We start from the raw sequence: 17,965 nt of genomic DNA, 5'->3' as shown, positions 1-17,965 counted from the left end.
GAACTATGGGTGCTGGAGGTCAAATGAAAGAAAGTTGACTAGAAGCCGAAATGCCAGCTCTTATGCCAAATAAACAAAGTTGAGGAGCTGTTGAAAGGGTTTCAAATTGCAGCAGGATCAGCAGTTGTAACCTGTTAAAGAAGAGCACACGGAGCTTGAACCCACAACTACACCTGAACTGCAAAGTGAGGGACAGAAAGAATTATTCTATGTAGATGAGGCCAAGATCAAAGAGCTCACCTTTAAAGAATAGGGTATACAAGAACAGGATTGGCAAGACCTCCATAGCGTCTCTCCAACCCTGTACAATAGGTGCTGAGGTAAAGTGAAAGAAATGTTGACTATGAGCTGAAATGCTACCTCTTTTGCAAAAGGAAAAAAAATTCGTTGAAGGGATTTAAAATTCCAACAAGACCAGCAGAGTCAAAACCTGTAGAAGAAGAGTACACGGAGCTTGAATCACCAACCACACCTGAACCACATGATGAGGAACAAGAAGAATTCTTCGGTGAAAGATGAGGACAACATCGAACACCTCGCCTTTGTAGAACAGGGCACACAAGAACAGGATTGGCAAGACCTCCATGCGACGCTCCAGAGGAGTTAGTGGACTCGTATCCTTTGAGACCTTTGTTGTCAGCTGACCTAGTGGTCCACATCTCCCTCATAAAACGGGCCGCAGACATCTACGGTGTGCAACTTGAGGAGGGCGAAAGCATAATCCCGCTCCCTTCTCTAAACCTCATGCCTTCCTAGAAGAAGAATTTGTACCTACCCATGCTCCCAAGCATTCGCGACCAGTGGAAGGATGCTTTTCAAAAGCCTGTGTCCTTGAGGTCAATGACTTCTTGCCACTAAAAGAAATCTAAACACTCCTCTATAGACCCCGTGCTCATCAGGATCGACATGGCTACAGTCAGGAAGAGAGACAAAAACCCTATATCATCTGGGCCCCGCCGGGCAAGAAGAGCAACTGGGGGCAAATGGTGGGCAGAAAAAAGGAGAGGGCAGTAGCCACTCATTTGAGAACTGCGAACTCCATCACAATCCCAACTGCTACAGCCACCAGCACATGCCTCAAATTGGCCTTGGACTCTGCAGACACAGTGAACAGACAGATGTGCCCGGGGACAATGTTAAGGAGCCATGCCTTGCTCTGAATAGCGGGCTTCTAGCCAGAAGAGCAGATCTCAATCATACATTTTCCCTTTACAGGAGAATACCTGTTCTGCCCTGCATTGAATTAAACATCACTGTAACGGATTAAAAAAAGGTAAATGAAACAGCAAAGGCAGTGGGGACTTTGCTGTTTTGGTGGGCTTTTAAGAGAAGCATTGCACCAACCCGAAGACATTCAGGTAGAATTGTTTTTTCAGCCAAGCACCTCCTAGGCAACCTTCACTCAACCAGGCAGCTCACAGGGAACAGTGCCACAGTAGCAGTATTCTCTACACCATGGTAGCCATTTCTGGGCAAAGCAAGGGGAAGAGAACAAACCACTGAATCACTTGCCTTTTACCGCCAACAATGCAACACCAGTGGGAGCAAGAATAGGAGGATTCAGCCACTAATGGGAGACAATTACCTTAAACAAGTGCATACTGGTCACTATTAAACATATTGCAGCAAGTTGCTCAAAAACTCCCAACTGTGCCAACGAAAAGACAAAATCAAAGCAAGAAGTAAAAGAACTTTTTAAGCAATCCCTAGCAAAGGTCCCCAAAAAAGAGCTAAACCAGGGAGTATACTCTGGGTACTTCCTAGTACCAAAGCCAGAGCAGCCCTTATAACCAATACCAGGCCTCAATTGATACATAAGATGCAGCGGTTAAAATGTATCATGCGGCAAGAGGTCATACTACTTCAGAAGAATGAGGTCTACATGGCCACCATACACCTCAAGGACATCTACTTGCACATTCCAATGAACCATAGGCACACGTAGTTCCTCAGACAAGGTACATTATCAGGTCACAGTATTACATTTTGTGATACGGTTCGCACTCAGGGTCTTCATGAAGTGTTTGGCTGTAGTAGCTGTTTGCTTGCAAAGAATGGGAAAACATGTATACCCCTATTTGAATGACTGGCTGGTTGAGGTGAGCTTACAAGCAAAATGCCAGAGAAAAATTCAGACAGTGACGGTAACACTTAACCAGCTTGGATTCACCATAATTTTAGAAACCTCCTCCCCAGACTCCGAGTAAGACAGGAAATGATGTGGGCACAACACTAAATTCGAAAGAATCAAAATCATTCCCAGTTCCAAATTGACCCCTGTCATTCAGAGAGCAAACTTACCTCTACCAGAAGGAGCAGTCTCTGACAATTAGAGCTGTAATGAGACCGAAGGGCATGGTAGCGTCCTTCAACACACCAGGTTAGGCATGATCCCCATCCAAGAATGGGTAAAGAGCGAACTGTCACAGGTCACTGCGAGTTGGGAGGCTGTAAAGGTTGTTACAAAGTGAATGCAGAAGGAGATGTAGTGATGGAACATGGAAACATCACGCTAAGCAGACTCTTCAGGTTCACAATTCTCCCCGGTGACCATTACCATGAATCTGTCACATACTGGGGTTTGAGTGCAAATGAGAAACCTGAGCTTCAGGGGGTCTATGGAGTCTGTAAAGCACATAAATGCGTTGGAACTCAAGACTGTCTTCCGGCCCCCCCTAAAAGCTTTAACACCCAAGTACAAGTGAAAACAGGGGATTTTAGAGATGGGCCTTACAGAGACACATGACACTAGTGACGTCATTACCCTAACCAGCAGTACAAACGCTAGAGGCAGGCAGGCAGAGTAGGCAAATAAGTGCCCTGCGCGAATGGGAGCACAAAAAAAACTGTAGGGGGTGTTTCGCAAATTGGGTACACAAGATATGGACATATTCTCAGCAATAGAAAACGCAAAATACCATGACTTTGTGTCCAGGTACCCACACCATCTATGACTTCAATGTCCTATCAATAGTCTAGTCAGGGAAATTTGCATACCCTTTTGCCCTGTACCTCTAATCCCATTGCTGATAAACAAGTGCAAGCAATCGCCCATGGTGCACCAGAGTGGGCAAGACAGAAGTGTTTCTCAGACCTTGTGGGGATCCTAAAGGGAGCAATAATAAAGCTATAAGCTTCACAAAACCAGTCTGCCACAGGGAGTCTGTTAGGCTCAACCTAGTGGCTTCTCCTCCAGACTTAGAATTCGTACATCTGGGTCTACTACTGAGAAGCACGGATATTGAAGGTCTAAGAGAAGCCAGCAGACCAAGCACACACAAATGCAGCACAGTGGAACTGATATGTTCTCTGGTGCAACAAACAAGAAATTATGGACATTAGAACACAGGACAGTACAGTAATTTTGAACCTTGCCTATCTTCTAGATGAGAACATCAAATACACATCACTGAAGTAAATGGGCATTCACAAATTTTCCAGGAGTCCTCTAGGAAAAGCAGGGACTGCCACAACCTTACTAGAATACTTTAAAAAAACATTACAATTTGTTTTAGACGTATACAATTGTTTTTAAAATTTATATCACATTGAGTGGCTTAGTCATATAGGGCCAGCCTACTAATAGTTTCTTTAACCCTGGATCCTCCTTCAGACTAACATGCCTATCCCATTTTTTCCATTCTCAATCTGGGAAGTTGATGCAGAGATACAAATAGTCAGTTTAGTAGCTGTTAGAACACCAACAGACCGCACTTAGCAGCCTCATGCCCTTCAGATCATCACAGAAATACGCCTTCCACCAAGTAGAAACTCTGAAAATAAGTCCAACAAAAGTGGTAATAGGATTCAGCCACCAACTTGAAAGTTTCTGAGAGATAAAACCTATATTTGGGATCTTGTGTCTTTTGCTGAGCTCTCTAAAGCTGTCAGGGACAGTCTGGGACACAGTCAGGGACTTCGACAAAGACGGATTACTGCGTAGAAAATGAAGCAGAAAAAAGTAGTACAGCACTGCCCAGGAATCACACAGGTAGTCAGAGAAGAAAAAGGGATCCAAAGGGGAAGCCTGTACAAGTGAACACAATGGCTAAGACTTAAAGGATGGGCACTCAAGAGGCAATTTAGCATTCAGAATACCTACACCCAGTATATACATACACACATAAACATAAACAATAAAGGGAATGTGGGGTAAAGCACTTGGAAGCTCCACACGGTAAGACTGAAGCTCAGTAAGTTCCTCACCCACAATTGCTGTTACAGATACTGACTGCAAATACCTACATATAGGATATGCATGCAAAGGCAGGGTCTGTGGAGCTGATACCTATGGTGATGTTATAAATGTAACTCAAAGACAATACTCACATTGAACAAGAAACACCACCTAGGTTATCAGCTGGGCCCACGGGGGTAGAACTAAACACATGCACAATAGACAAGGAGCTAGCAAGGTGGAGTGCCTAACAGGAAAAGAAGGGATTCACAGGGCACACTTGGCAGAAAACAAGAAACAAACATACAAGGTAATAGAAGCAAGACAGCAGGAATAGCAAGACCGTAAACTAGGAAGTGGAACGAAGGAAATGGGAAGAAAAGCAGGGACTTGAACAGGATATACACAAGGGGAGGCTACACGGGTATACTATAATAGTATTGAATCAGAAGACAAGAAAACACAGTAGCACTGAAGGCTGTGCAGTAGCAGAAACAATAATTGAGCAAAAGCTCAGAAGTCAAGGTAGCACTGCAGGCAGTGCTAGTTCAAGGAAACAGGAAATAGCTACAGCTCAGGAAACAAGGAGTCAAGAGGGCACTGCAAGCAGTGCAAATCAGGAACAAGAAATAGCTGAAGCCCAGGAACAAATAATAACTATAGCTCAGGAAAGAAGGTAGCATTGCAGGCAGTGCTAATTCAGGCACAAGGAATAGCTATAGCTCGGGAATCAAGGAACAAGGATTAACTATAGCTCAGGAATCAAGGAATATCAAAAGCTCAGGAAACAAGGATCGGTCTCACCGGAACACAACTACAATGACCAAACTTGGCCTGAAGGGAGCTGGGGCTTAAAAGAGCTCACAGTAATCACATGCATCAGGTGTGAGCAGGCTAGCAGCAACCAGCCACAGGTGAGCTGAATTCCTCCACCCATCCTTTGCCTGCAGGGGTGGAGACGGAGCAGTGAGCAGGGGATTATAGGTAAGGGAGTTTCCAGCATGAGCAGACTGGATTCCACAAAACCCTGCATGGATTGGGACTGGATGTAAATGCCTAAATGGTGTCCAAATGCCTGTACGTCAGGATAATCATGCAGGGGAGTGTCTGGAAGCATATTAGAATGCCGGAAAACCCCACAATTCGGCCCCCTGGTGGTGGGCACAAGAGCACAGGGAGTGAATCGTGACAAAAGCAGCCTAAATGTTGATAGACATAGGCTAGAAGTAGCAACTCCATCACATTTGACAATGTCATTTTGTATAATTTATGGTAAATGAGTAATTGTGCCTCTGAGCTGTGCACATTTTTGTTTTGATTCAGTTCTGTCTGACTTTTAGGGGATCTTTCAGCACTGAACACTAACACCAGCAATTCAACATTGGGGAGCCTGCAAGCCTTGCTGGGGACCAACCCGCTGCTACAGAACCAGCAACCGCTGCTTCCAGCCCTCCAGAGCCCTTTGGGTTTGCAGCTCTTTCATGGGCAATCACTGCTGTTGGGGCACTTACACAGCTCCAACCCACTGACCTACCTTCTCCAGAATCTTCAGGTATGCTATTCTTTTGCCAAGGGTTCAAATGAAATGAGCATTTAAAAACCACAAGACAATGCTTACATGATCTGTTTATTTAACATAAGTGAGCATCTTACCTATGAGCTTTGCCCTGGTCCCTTATCCCCCACCCTGTGCTTTGCAAAATAAGCAGTTTGATTGGCGGTCTGAGCCGTAACGACACTCGAGTATTTTTGGGTAAGAGGAGGAAGCAGTTAATAAGTAAACCTAGCCCCTGTGAACACATTTATTATTTGTTTGTTTTACATGTTATCGTAATGATGTGTAGGTTAGTACAGCAAGAGGCATAATAATAAGGTTTAAAGCTAGTTGAAGTCATTTGAATAGCTAGGTTTACATTGTGAGGCTTTATTGGTGCAGATTAACTGCGTCTTTGATTCACAGCCTCCGTTAACTTAGTAAATCACTTATCACATCAAAAAGGGAAAGGTGTAACGTTGCCACATCCTAAGTAAAAATGTTGTGGTGGATACAACCCAGCCAGTTCCTAGACACTCTGAAACAAGTGGCTTCTTCGCAGTGCTCCTCACAACCTCTTCATATAATCTCAACCCCACTGATAAGCAGTCACTGATTATTGTTTAATTTACATATGTAATTAGGTAACCAGGTTTGCGTTTCGGAATCCTTGTTTCCTTTGAGGTAGCAAACCTGCAGGGTACGGCAACGGCATATAATGAGGGTTAAGTGTCCGGCACGGTCTGCAGTCAACTTCTTATGAAGCATAGTTAAGTGCTGCATTTCTGTACTAGGAAGAAGATATATAAGGAATGCTAAGACCCTTCTGCCAAACAGTCTGTTACAGTCTTTTTACCTGACGTTCAGAATGGGGGAAAATACGCCTTAGAGGTGGGACTGAGAAGGCCACACTTCTATGTGGAGAGTCCAGTCATGTTATAATTTTGTCCAATTATTTTCACCCATATTTGAAATTCATTTTAGGTCTACTGTTCAATCAGGTCAAGCTCCTTTTTCTTTTTTTTTTTTTTTTAAGAGTTCCACTTACAAATCTTAGTTTAATTGGAAATTAGGTTAGGGAATAGTAACTACTGCAGAATTCCTGACCACTCATTCAGAAATGTTGTATTATTGTGGTCTGCCAGTTTTAGATTAAGGGACAATAACTTGTGTTCTTAACTTGCTCCAATATCAATAATACTTTTGCCATTTTCTTTTTCTTTTCTGACATCTGCACCCTTCCTCCTTCTCTCTTGTGCTACTAGTTCTGCTGCCCATTTCTAATGTTTTGAAATGAACTTCGTGTTTGGCAAGAGAGTCTAGTGCCATTTTGTGCTCGCTTTCCCAGGACTCCTTTTTTTTCCTTCCCCTGAAATATTTCAGTTCTGTATGGTAAATAATAATTGCACCTTTATACATTCTGATAAGGACATCCTTGTGCCCTTCCTTGGGTGTTTTCACTGTTGGTCCATCTGTTACCTGCACTTTTCTTTGTTGTGGTCACTGGCCTGTCTGACTCTGTCATATTGAGCAGCCTTCTGCCTGTGAGACCCTTAGGCATGCTCGGTAATGATGTAGATTGTATTCATCAACCCTTTTCCTACTTTTAAACAAATTGTTTTTAAAAGTTGTGGTTTGTTTTCTCTTCCTTTTATTCTCCACCAACCTACAGCTTAATTCCAGCCCAGGCTTGGAAAAGCAAGGCCACCCCGCTCAACAGACTGAAGGAACTAGTGCCTCATCGTCTCCCAGCCCATCAGTGAGCCAGCATTCTTCAGAGCAGAACTTGTCAGAAAAAAACAACCCACCGACTCCCGCCTTTTCTCCCTTTTGCACGGATGCTTCCAGAAAAGTTCAAGATCTGATGTCTTGCCTCTCACATCTCAACCCTTCCCCGACGGGGAATGCCTCAAGTGCCTTAGACTACAGCCCTGCCTCCAAGCCATTGGATTACTCTCTTCCATCCCATGAGAGCCTCAACTATGCTATTGATCGGACAGTGGGGCCAGTTCAGTTGTGTAACCGAGGCTGCCCAAACACAGTGGAACTGCTAGAATCAGAGAATCAAAGTTCTGAGGCAGTCAGACCTCCATCTAAGAAAAGCAGAAGATCAACTGAGGTGGGAGACATGACTGAAGAGATTAATGGAGAAATGCCTGACCATACTCCTCCTATTGAGGACAGGCAGCCAACTTCCATCATCAGGCCTTCCGAGAATGAATTACACCCCCAGAATGCCTTAAAGCATCCTAACCAGGGTGGACATACGAGGACAGAGCATGCAAGGGACTGGGATACTAGTAAACACTTCAATGGCCAAACGGTCGGTCAGTATGATAGGGTGACAATGTGTTCCCGCGTGGAGAATCCGTCAGAACCTCTGCCCAGTGCCTTTTGGAGGTGCAACCGAGACGTCTCATTCCAAAGCAGTGGTGGTGGGTCTCCAGACTCCAAAGGTGGCACAACAGAAGGGATACTAGACCCCTTTCACCCAATAGAATCGAAAATGGATCTAAATGATGGCGTCCCAAGTCTCTCTTTTCTCATGGACAAAACTGAGAGAAACCCCAGTCAAAGGGAGGCAGAAGCAACTGAGGTATGTTATTTGATATACAGTTTTTTGCGCCTATTATGAGGACAAACAAGCTCTAGTATGTCATATTAATACAGTACTCGGAGAATGAATGCCTTTTGTTTATTGTACAGTAAAAACATATCCTCTCCACATTGGTTCGCCAGTAGCAACTCCGTTTTGGCCAGTATTAACCAGCAGCCCTTACTCTTCAGGGTGACCGACCTCATGGGGAATGATTATACCTTGTAGTTTACAGCTTCCACTTGTAAAAGCAATATTTTTTAAACAAAAATCATGTGAGAAAGACCCGTTGTATTTCTGATTCCTACAGTACTGTCTCTGTTAGATGTGAAGTGAGGTGAAAACCTGTTTTCAACAGCGGTTGTCCAAAGTAAATTACACAATTAAAATGTGGATGATTTATTTAGTTATTTTTTCATACTAGAAAGAACCTATGTAACTAACCTACAAGCCTCTTCAGGTTCCCACTTATGGGAAACTTAAGTAGGACGATGACAGGACCATGAATTATGTATACAGGTTTAATGCTAGTCCAGCCCACAGTGGTATTTCTTCCATGCTGGCCTTGAATCACTGTAGAGGGAGTAAGGATTTTGATTTAATGAAGGGAAACATTCACTAGCTGTTACTGGAGATGCCTGCTTCCTTCCATTGGCCATGGAATAATGTTATCAAGCTTAAAGGACTAAGAATTGATTGCTCCACAGGCTAATTCCAGGTTTAACTGCAGAATCATGTACTCTACACATGGCTTCTAGAAAATAGTTATTAAAAAATGCATTTGTAACGACAAAAGTTGTACAAAGCTATTCGGCTTGAAAGTCACAGATGCTACCTGATATCTGTTTCATTGAGCATAGACATTTCAATAAATGTTATCCCTGAATGTTGTAACAGTAAAAAAATGATTTGCAAACACAATTAAATTCTGTGCATGCTGGTAGCAGTCTTGTTTTCAATGTTTAACCTGGGAGAGGAACTGTAGATATACATGCTGTGCATAGTCCTGCCATTTAGTGTTTGGCCCGAATGTGTGCAAGTTGCTTTTCTTCGAAGAAGTTTTTCAAGTCACTAGGTATTCTGACTCCTCATCGTAGTGATACTGCGCATGATATTTGACGCCATTATTAGATTGTTTTCTTTTTATTGTCTGGATCGGACATGTTCTTCTGTCCTCTTGGTCAATACCTTTGCGGTGCTTTTTTCAGTTCACACAGTTCCTTCCCACTGTTGGTATTATACTTCGATTGCATCTGTCTTACTTTCCGTCTTGAGCTGACATTTGATTACTTCGCTCTAGTGGTGTCCGACTCGACTGCGGCCCCTCCTTGGCCTCACCCTACAGGTGTACTCCAGTCTTTCCCGTCACGTCTCTCCACCATGCTTCGGCGGTGATGAAACAGATGCCATTCCGGTATTGTCCTCACTGGCATGGGAAATATCCTTGGACGATCTCCATCAGGTCTGTAATCTGTGCCTTTCCCCGGAACACAACGAGGCCGCCTACCACGCTTGCTGCTGTTTCTGCTCTAAGAAGATTCTTCACAACCATCCCGCATGTCGACTCAAATTGTTTTGTAGGGAAAGAGACAACACTGCAGACCTCTTCGGTCCCAAGGAAATTGAGGTGGAACAGATGAAGAGGCATTTTCCCCTGAATACATTTCTGGCTCCGATCTGGAGGTTGAAGACCTTCTGCCAGCTCAGCAGTCCATGAGTATGGCTCCCCCTCAACACCTCCCTCAACCCAAGCAGCCTTCAGTTAAAGGGCACTCAGTCACACTGAAGCACCATAAACAGGCTTTAGGACCACAACTCCCTTCAGGCTATGGTCGGCACTGACAAACCACTTCAGATGTCCCGCCCAGCTCTGGCTCGGCATTAAAGAATCCTTGGAGACCAACCGCTCCGACACCGGCTACTCTGACACCACTTCTGCCTCTGCACCAAAGCTGAAGGAACCCTCGGAGCCAAAGACCTCACCATCGACCAGCAAGACTGATGCTGGCGCAGTTGAGCCGATTCTTCATAAGCTACAAGAGGAGCTCGACTCAAGGCAGAAATATCTGGTCATCCACCCCACAAGGGCCACATCCTTGCCCGCCCTTCGGGCCCTACTGCTCCACCCTCGAAACCTCAGCTGTCCTTCGACGAGGCCTTGGACATTCCAATTCCGGCAAAACAATGCAAGAAAGCAGATAAGGCTACCATCCCCATCCCCAAGCACAACCATCTCCTCATCCTGTTCTCAGCCTTTGCCCTCCTCGCCTCCTTCTCCAGGGGACCCTCTTAACATCACATCTCAGGGGTCCCCACCCTGACACAAGTGGGTGTGTGGGGGTGAGGACACATTTGACACTCCTCCGTGTCGTGACCCATGGGTCTCCCATGGTGTAGACCCACCAGGGTACACAAACCCGACCTTTATTCTGCACGCCACTCTATTCCAGATGATTCCACATCCTATTAGGAAGTTATTGGTCGGGCTGCCTCTTTCTATAAGGTAGAACTCTACACTGAGCCCTTAAAGGAGGACTTTCTCTTTGGAACACTCTCCTCCACTTACCGCTCAATCAGTACCTCCCCATGCTCAATGGCATGCTTTGTCACGCCCCTGACATTTTTGAAGACCCTGGCAAAGCAAGGGTAGATACAAAAATGTAAAGACTCCTCTTCTGGTCCCATATATGTTTGCGGTCAGCTCCCACCTGACTCTCTAGTGGTCACTAATGCTCGTAAGCGAGCTATTTTCCAGGCCAGCGGAGCTAACCGCCACTAGCAAATGAGAGTAAACACATATATGCAGCAGGGAAAATGGTGGCCACGCAATTGGCCAACTGATGGTGTATAGCCAATTCTGACGGCCTTCTATTCTAGCGAGATATGATTGTGCCCGCTGGGTTGAAATGGAGGCTCCTCTGATACCTCCCAGGGGAGCATAATTAAAGAGGATAAGAGATAGTTTCTAAGGGCAAGCTGATATCTAGCACTTCGCCATCAGAGGGTAAAGTCCAGTGTTTTGCTACACAGACACACCTGGCTCTGTAGCTCTGGCTTCCAACTAGAAGCTCAACAGAACCTGCTGAACATGCTCTTTGATGGAGAGCATCTCTTTGGTCCAAAAGTGGACGAAACCTTAGGAAAAATAGAAAATGCTACTGAAACAGAGAGAGTGATGGGGGCACTTCAAACACCCGCTCCCCACAACTCATTTCACCACACCCCTTACTGTGGAGGCTCAAAGGCCACCTCCCCTGAAATCTCGATGTCCTATCAATACACCCAGGGCCAGCAATCCTCCCCCAGGGTTTTTTTTAGAGGGTCCTATAGGGGCAACAATTTTAGAGGAAGCGGCAAGGGTAGTTCTCCAAAAGGAGCTACAACCACCACTAAACCCTGACTTGCCCCTTCTCTCCCGCCCCCAACCACACTACACCACTAAGGGGGAGCCTACAATACTTCTTTCCCACACGGCAGTGCATCACCTCAGACTAGTGGGTGCGGATATTATCCAACATGATTATTGTCTGGAGCTCACTTATATGCTTCCCATAATTCCACTTTGCAAACAGTCTCTCACCAGAACACCAAAGGCCACTTAAGGAGTAGGTCACAGCGCTCCTCCTCAAAGGGGCTATAGAACCCATCAGGCACAGGAGTGTACTCAATGTTCTTCCTAATACCCAATAAAGTCAGCTCACTCTGGGCCATTCTGGAGCTCAGGCCCCTAAACAAATACATCCTGTCAGAACATTTACATATAGTCGTTCTTCAGGATGTAATTACGCTCTATGGCTGCACTTGAATTCAAGGATGCCTACTTCTACATACCAATGCATCCAGCTCATCTCCAGTATCTCAGGTTTGTAGTCAGCGGAAAGAATTACCAATTCAAAGTGATCCCCTTTGGGGTCACTACTGTGCCATGGGTGTTTATCAAGTGCCTTGCAGTGGTGGCCGCACTGGGCATCCACATTTTCCCATATCTGGGTGACTGGCTGATCAAAAGTTTCACCCGCCAGCAGTGTTGAGTGCACACACAGTTCACAATAGACCTTCTTCATCGCTTGGGGTTTATCATCAGCACCACAAAATCCTATCTCCAAGCCCTCCAGATCCAACCCTACCTAGGGGCAATTCTCAACTCTGAGGTAGGCATAGTCTATCCACTCCCTGCCAGGATCCAATCCTTTCAGTAACTGCTCCCTTTGTTCCAACCAAATAAACAACTCACAGTCCAAACAGGCATGCGCCTCCTAGGCATGATTGCCTCCTGCATTGCCATAGTTCCTCATGCCAAGCTTCACATGTGTCCAGTGGCGGCTCCTCCATAGGGGCGTTTGGGCGCCGCCCCCCTGCTTTCCCGCACTGCGAGAAGGCAGAAACATAAATGGTAATAACTACCATTTATGTTTCTGCCTTCTCGCACTGCGAGAAAGCATAAGTGCCTGGTTGGGGGTGGGCGGTTCTGGTTGAGGGCAGGGGGGAGTGGCTTGCCCACTGTTGTGCATAGGGACTGTTTGGCCGGCCCTGGGGCTGATCAAACAGTCCGTATGCACAACACTGGGCAAGCCACTCCCCCCCTACCCTTGAGCAGGACCGCCCACTCTCCCTTCTCTCTATGTAGGCTGCTGCATGGAGAAAATGGCCCAGGTGGGGCGCGCTGAGATTCGCCTGGAGAGTTCTGATTGGAGGAGGGGAGGGAGGGAGGCTGCGTGTCCGATGACGCGAGGAGAGCTGCAGCCAGCCGGAATTGAAGAACGCAGGGCGGGAGTCCTGTGACGCTGCTGCTCCTGTTCACAAACTGAAGAGCGCCAACGCTGGACTCCGGCCCAGGAGCAGAGGCCGGTCAGGTAAGTTTTTATTTTATTTTAATTTAAAACTCCCCCTGTCCCCACCCGAGTCCACCCCCACATCGAGTATTGTAAGCCGCGACTGAAGGAGGCGGCTTTCACCACTTGCACCAATGGCACTTTAAGCGTTCACACTGATGGCGATCTGTAAAGGCTCTGTAGTGTGTGATGTTCACAAACAAACCTTGGGAGACGACGCACACGAAAGATAGTCAAATGCACGTGGGTGTGGGGTTTCAGCTCAGCTCTTCTTTTTACATTTAGAACTTTTTTTGCAACTGGCACAGCAACTGCTACCTGTTTGTCTTGGACGCAGCTGTGGTGGGTGGGAGGACGGAGCACAGAGATGAAGAGACAGCAGGTGATTAAATCCATTAATCGGATTTATGGTGGTTATTTGTGCGGCACTGGAATGTGTTTATGGCAGCACCGGTATGCATGGGATGACGAAGACGGCGGGATCGTGACATTTCACAAGACTGGCCTCAGTGTGTCAGGAGTGTGTTTGAAGGGACAGGTGTGTTTATGATTTCACACGCGCTGCTTGTGATGGGGCAATCAGGCTCAATCTGGGGCTTTATCTCACGGGGTGGGTTGTGATAGGGGACCTATGCACTGGTACGTTTATGTGTGTGTGTATTCATTCCGTTGTATAAACTGGTGTCGTAGCACAAGCGATGTAGTGTGATTGCACAAGTGCATTTACATATGTCTGAATTCACTGTATATTTATAGTGCCAGAAGTGTTTACAGGATAGCGCCTACCATCACTACAGTGCTTAGAAAGGGACATATGTTTGTGCATGACATCACTTATAGATTACCCCCACCCCCCTGTTTTGCCAGCCACGACTGCATAAGCCCTCCGATGCCCCTTGACCAAGTTTGCGCTGTATAAAAACTACAAAAAAGGCCGTTGACCTGCCTTTCAGGTTAGCACATTATGTTGTCTTGCTCAAAAAGATCATTATATGCAAAGGGCTGCAAAGCGTTTGAAAATGATACCAATTTGTCACCCTTGAGTTTAATTTCACTTTTCATAGATCTTCACTCGTTTATTTATTTTGCATGTTTGTTGTCAGTTTTTGTCTCAGTCAAGGTTTGCTAACTAACATACATCGACACAAAAGTTGCCTGGATTTCCGCCCTACCACTTTCAAATGTCACCAGCCGCCACTGCATGTGTCCGTTGCAAGGATGTGTAGTCCAGCAGTGGTCTCAGGGGAAGGATCATGGGACGATCTATGTTGATTGGCCGTCGCACTTATCGCTCTCCGCAGTGGTGGAACACATAAAACCTTTTGCTAGGTCGGCCTTTCCTCTATCCAGTTCCTCAGTGGATTGTTAAAACAGACGCCTCCCTTACGGGTTGAGATGCACACTTACAAGATCCGACTGTCCAGGGTCAGTGAAAATTCAAACACCAGGGCCTCCACATCAACTACCTGGAACTTCTAGTCCTTCACCTAGCTTCGAAGGCTTTACTAACTCACCTAATAGGCAAGGTTATTCTTGTCCATACAGACAAAATGACAGCCATCTATTACCCTCAGAAACAAGGGTGGAGGGGGGGGGGATGGGGGGACACGCTCTCCACAACTGTCTCAGCTATCCCAGAGCATTTGGCATTGGACTCTACACCACAAAATTAATTTGCTAGCGGAGTATCTTCCGGGGATGGACAACAATTTTGACAACCTTCTCAGCAAGATGCAGCAACAAATCTACTAGTGGGACCTCCACCCAAAGTTCTCCTCCACTACTTTCCCAGATGGGACTTCCCGCAGATATACCTGTTCACAGTAGCAGAAAACGCCAAATGCCCAAACTTCGCCTCCAGGTTCACACTCCCACAGTCCAGCGGCAATGCACTATGGATGGACTGGTCTGAGATGTTTACGTACGCTTTTCCTCCTCTCCCTCTTCTTTCCTTTGGGGTTCGGAGGCTTCAGAAGACACCCTCACCCTGGTGGCACATACATGGGCCTGCCAAACCTGCTAGACAACTTTTTTTCGAACTCGCTCTGGTTCCCCACAAGAGGCTCTCTAACAAGCCGAACCTTCTCACACAGAACCATGGAGAAATTGGCACCCAGATCCCTCAACCTTGCTATCTGGTTCCCGAGGTCATAGAATTTGGATGCTTTAATCTTCCACCTGAACGCATGGGCATTCTCAAGGAAGTGTGCAGACCTACCACCAGTGCCTCCTATGCAGCCAAGTGGAGAAGATTTGTGTACTACTGCCATTAAAAAGATTGGTCCCTTGAAAGCCACAGTAGAAGACATTGTGTGTTACTTACTTCACTTGCAGCTTTCTGGGCTAGCCTTTACCTCCATATGATGACACCTGGCCGCCATTGCTGTCCATCTTTGCAATAGAAAACACACCTCTTTCTTCAGGATACCAGCCATTAAAGCTTTCATGGAGGGTCTCAAAAGGGTAATTCCTTCCCAGGTCCCATCGGCACCTTCATGGAATCTTAACATAGTACCCATAACTCATGGGCTCTCCTTTGAGCACATCCATTCCTGTCCCCTTTAGTTCCTCTCTTGAAAGGTTGCATTTCTGGTTGCTTTCACCTCACTTAAGTATGTCAGTTGCATTAACCTCAGAAGAACCTTTCTTCTAAGTACATTGGGATAGGGTTGTTCTTCACACCAACCCCAAATTGGTCCCTAAGGTAGTGTCTCACTTCCAGCTTATTAAGTCTAATGACTATCCTGGTTTTTTCCCCACAACCTGATTCAGTTGCGGAAGGGCTCTCCATACTTTGGATGTAAAAGGAGCCCTTGTGTATTACATTGATAGAACCAGACCATTTAGAAAGACACAACTTTTTGTTGCTTTCGCTGAGCCCCACAAAAGAAGGTACGATCTAAGTCAGGAATTGCCAGATGGATAGTTAAATGCATCCAGACATGTTATGCTAAAGCTAAGAGGACTCTGCCCACTCCTCCTACAGCACACTCTACTCAGAAGAAAGGCACCTCTATGGCCTTCCCCAGGAATATCCCCATAGTTTATATATGCAAAGCTGCTACCTGGCCCATGCCACACACTTTTACAAAACATTACTGTGTGGATGTCCTAGCCCGCAAGCAAGCTAATATTGGTCAGGCAGTTCTCCGTACACTTTTTGAATCTTCTGCAACACCCACAGTCTAGCCACCGCTTTTTGGGAGAACTGCTTTGCAGTCCATGCACAGCATATATATCTACAGATAAACATGCCTCGAACTGAAAATTTTACCTTGTAAACATCTGTTCGTGTCATGTAGTGCTGTAGATTGACATGTGCCCACCCTCCTGCCTTGACACGTGTGGCTGTTGCAGTGTCTGTCACTATATCTTTTCCTCTTATGCATGGACATCTCTCTTTCTCTCTCACTCTATTTGTGTGTGTGTATGTGTATATATATATATATATATATATATATATATATATATACATACATATATATATGTTGTGTGTATGTATGTGTGTGTGTGTATGTATATATATATATATATATATATATATATTTGTGTGTATTCACCGCAATCTTGCTCCAGTCCAGTCCAAGGACCTGTGAAAGGTGGTAGTATGCCAGCAGAGCACCCGGCTCCACAACATCCACAAATTCTCTGAAGAACGGAATCCCATACTCTCAGGACACAACAGGGTTTGAAGGGTCAGGATTTTATTATGCTTTTTCGCTACGTGTTTCAGCTGAAGAACAGCCTTGCTCACACGTAGGAAGCCATGTGCCCAACGTGCATAAATATAAAGTCCAAACAGTAAGATAGGACTATACAACACTGCATTGATTTGGTGATGATGACGGCCATCTTACAATGTCCACATTGCGCGTAACCTGTAAACGGGTATCACTTGACATTTTCAGTAAATACACTTGGAAACCACCATGCGCAAAAAATTGTGGTCAAATAGAGTAAAACATCATAAAGTAAATAACTTTTGTATACAAAGTACATTGTCACTGTACATAAATGCTTAAGTGTGGACAGTACTGACCGTAAACTTGTCACAAATTAGGACTGATTCAATATGCCTATTGTTTGTTCTCAAAAGTCTGTATAGGTCATCTGGGATTGGCCGATATCTAATCCCACCAAACGGAGTTGTGTGTCTATGTAGAAAATTCAATAAAGGTAATAGATATTGAAGGACATACCTCTACCCTGTGTCCTATATCTGTCTGTTAGGTACCCAGGAAAAAGATTCCAAAATCCGATTGTCACATATTAGCATAGTTGCAGTTAAATCTACCACAGTCGGCTGCCATAATTATCAGTGCATAATAAGCCACATTAATATATCGTCCCATATAAACATAAGATGGAAATTCGTTAGACAGTTTCCAAACATAATATACAACATGCACTGTATAGTACTAGATATTGCTGCCTCATAGGGACATAAAAACGAAAACGTAGTTGTAATCAAATTGATTAATTACCAAAACTGGGTATGATAAACAAACCTCTTACTGCGTATAGTATTTAATACCGGGCCAGTGCCCAACTATACGGTCTATCATTGGTCGATAAACATAGAAGATGAGGTATGCCAAGTTGGACAAAAACATTCAAAAAAGGGTGTATAATCCGAGCCTAAGTGCCGTGCCATCGCCATGTGCCTCTGAAGAAAAGGGTAGGGTACCCGTGAAGGTGAACTACCGAGGTAGGATGGGTCCCTTCCTTTCCTCCTGCAGAGAAAAACAAGGGAAAGAAAATAAAAAAAACATTAAAACCAATTTGAATATCATGAATACAAAAGTATCATGCAATTAAAAACACAA

General features: G+C 45.2%; 1 protein-coding gene across 1 annotated transcript in view; it reads left to right on the top strand.

Annotated features, from left to right (window-relative positions):
* The window catches only part of MBD6 (methyl-CpG binding domain protein 6), a 212,170-nt gene that overhangs the window by 156,817 nt on the left and 37,388 nt on the right, over positions 1-17,965 (top strand). The window contains exons 9-10 of the mRNA XM_085654602.1: positions 5,518-5,729; positions 7,384-8,307. Of these exons, the coding sequence (XP_085510728.1) occupies positions 5,518-5,729; positions 7,384-8,307 (1,136 nt within the window). The remainder of the gene's footprint in view (positions 1-5,517; positions 5,730-7,383; positions 8,308-17,965) is intronic.

The sequence above is a fragment of the Triturus cristatus genome, chromosome 4_1 (assembly GCF_964204655.1).
Source record: "Triturus cristatus chromosome 4_1, aTriCri1.1, whole genome shotgun sequence".
NCBI lineage: Eukaryota > Metazoa > Chordata > Amphibia > Caudata > Salamandridae > Triturus > Triturus cristatus.
Note: the sequence above shows the minus strand (reverse complement) of the source record. Positions and strands in the feature narration are given on the sequence as shown.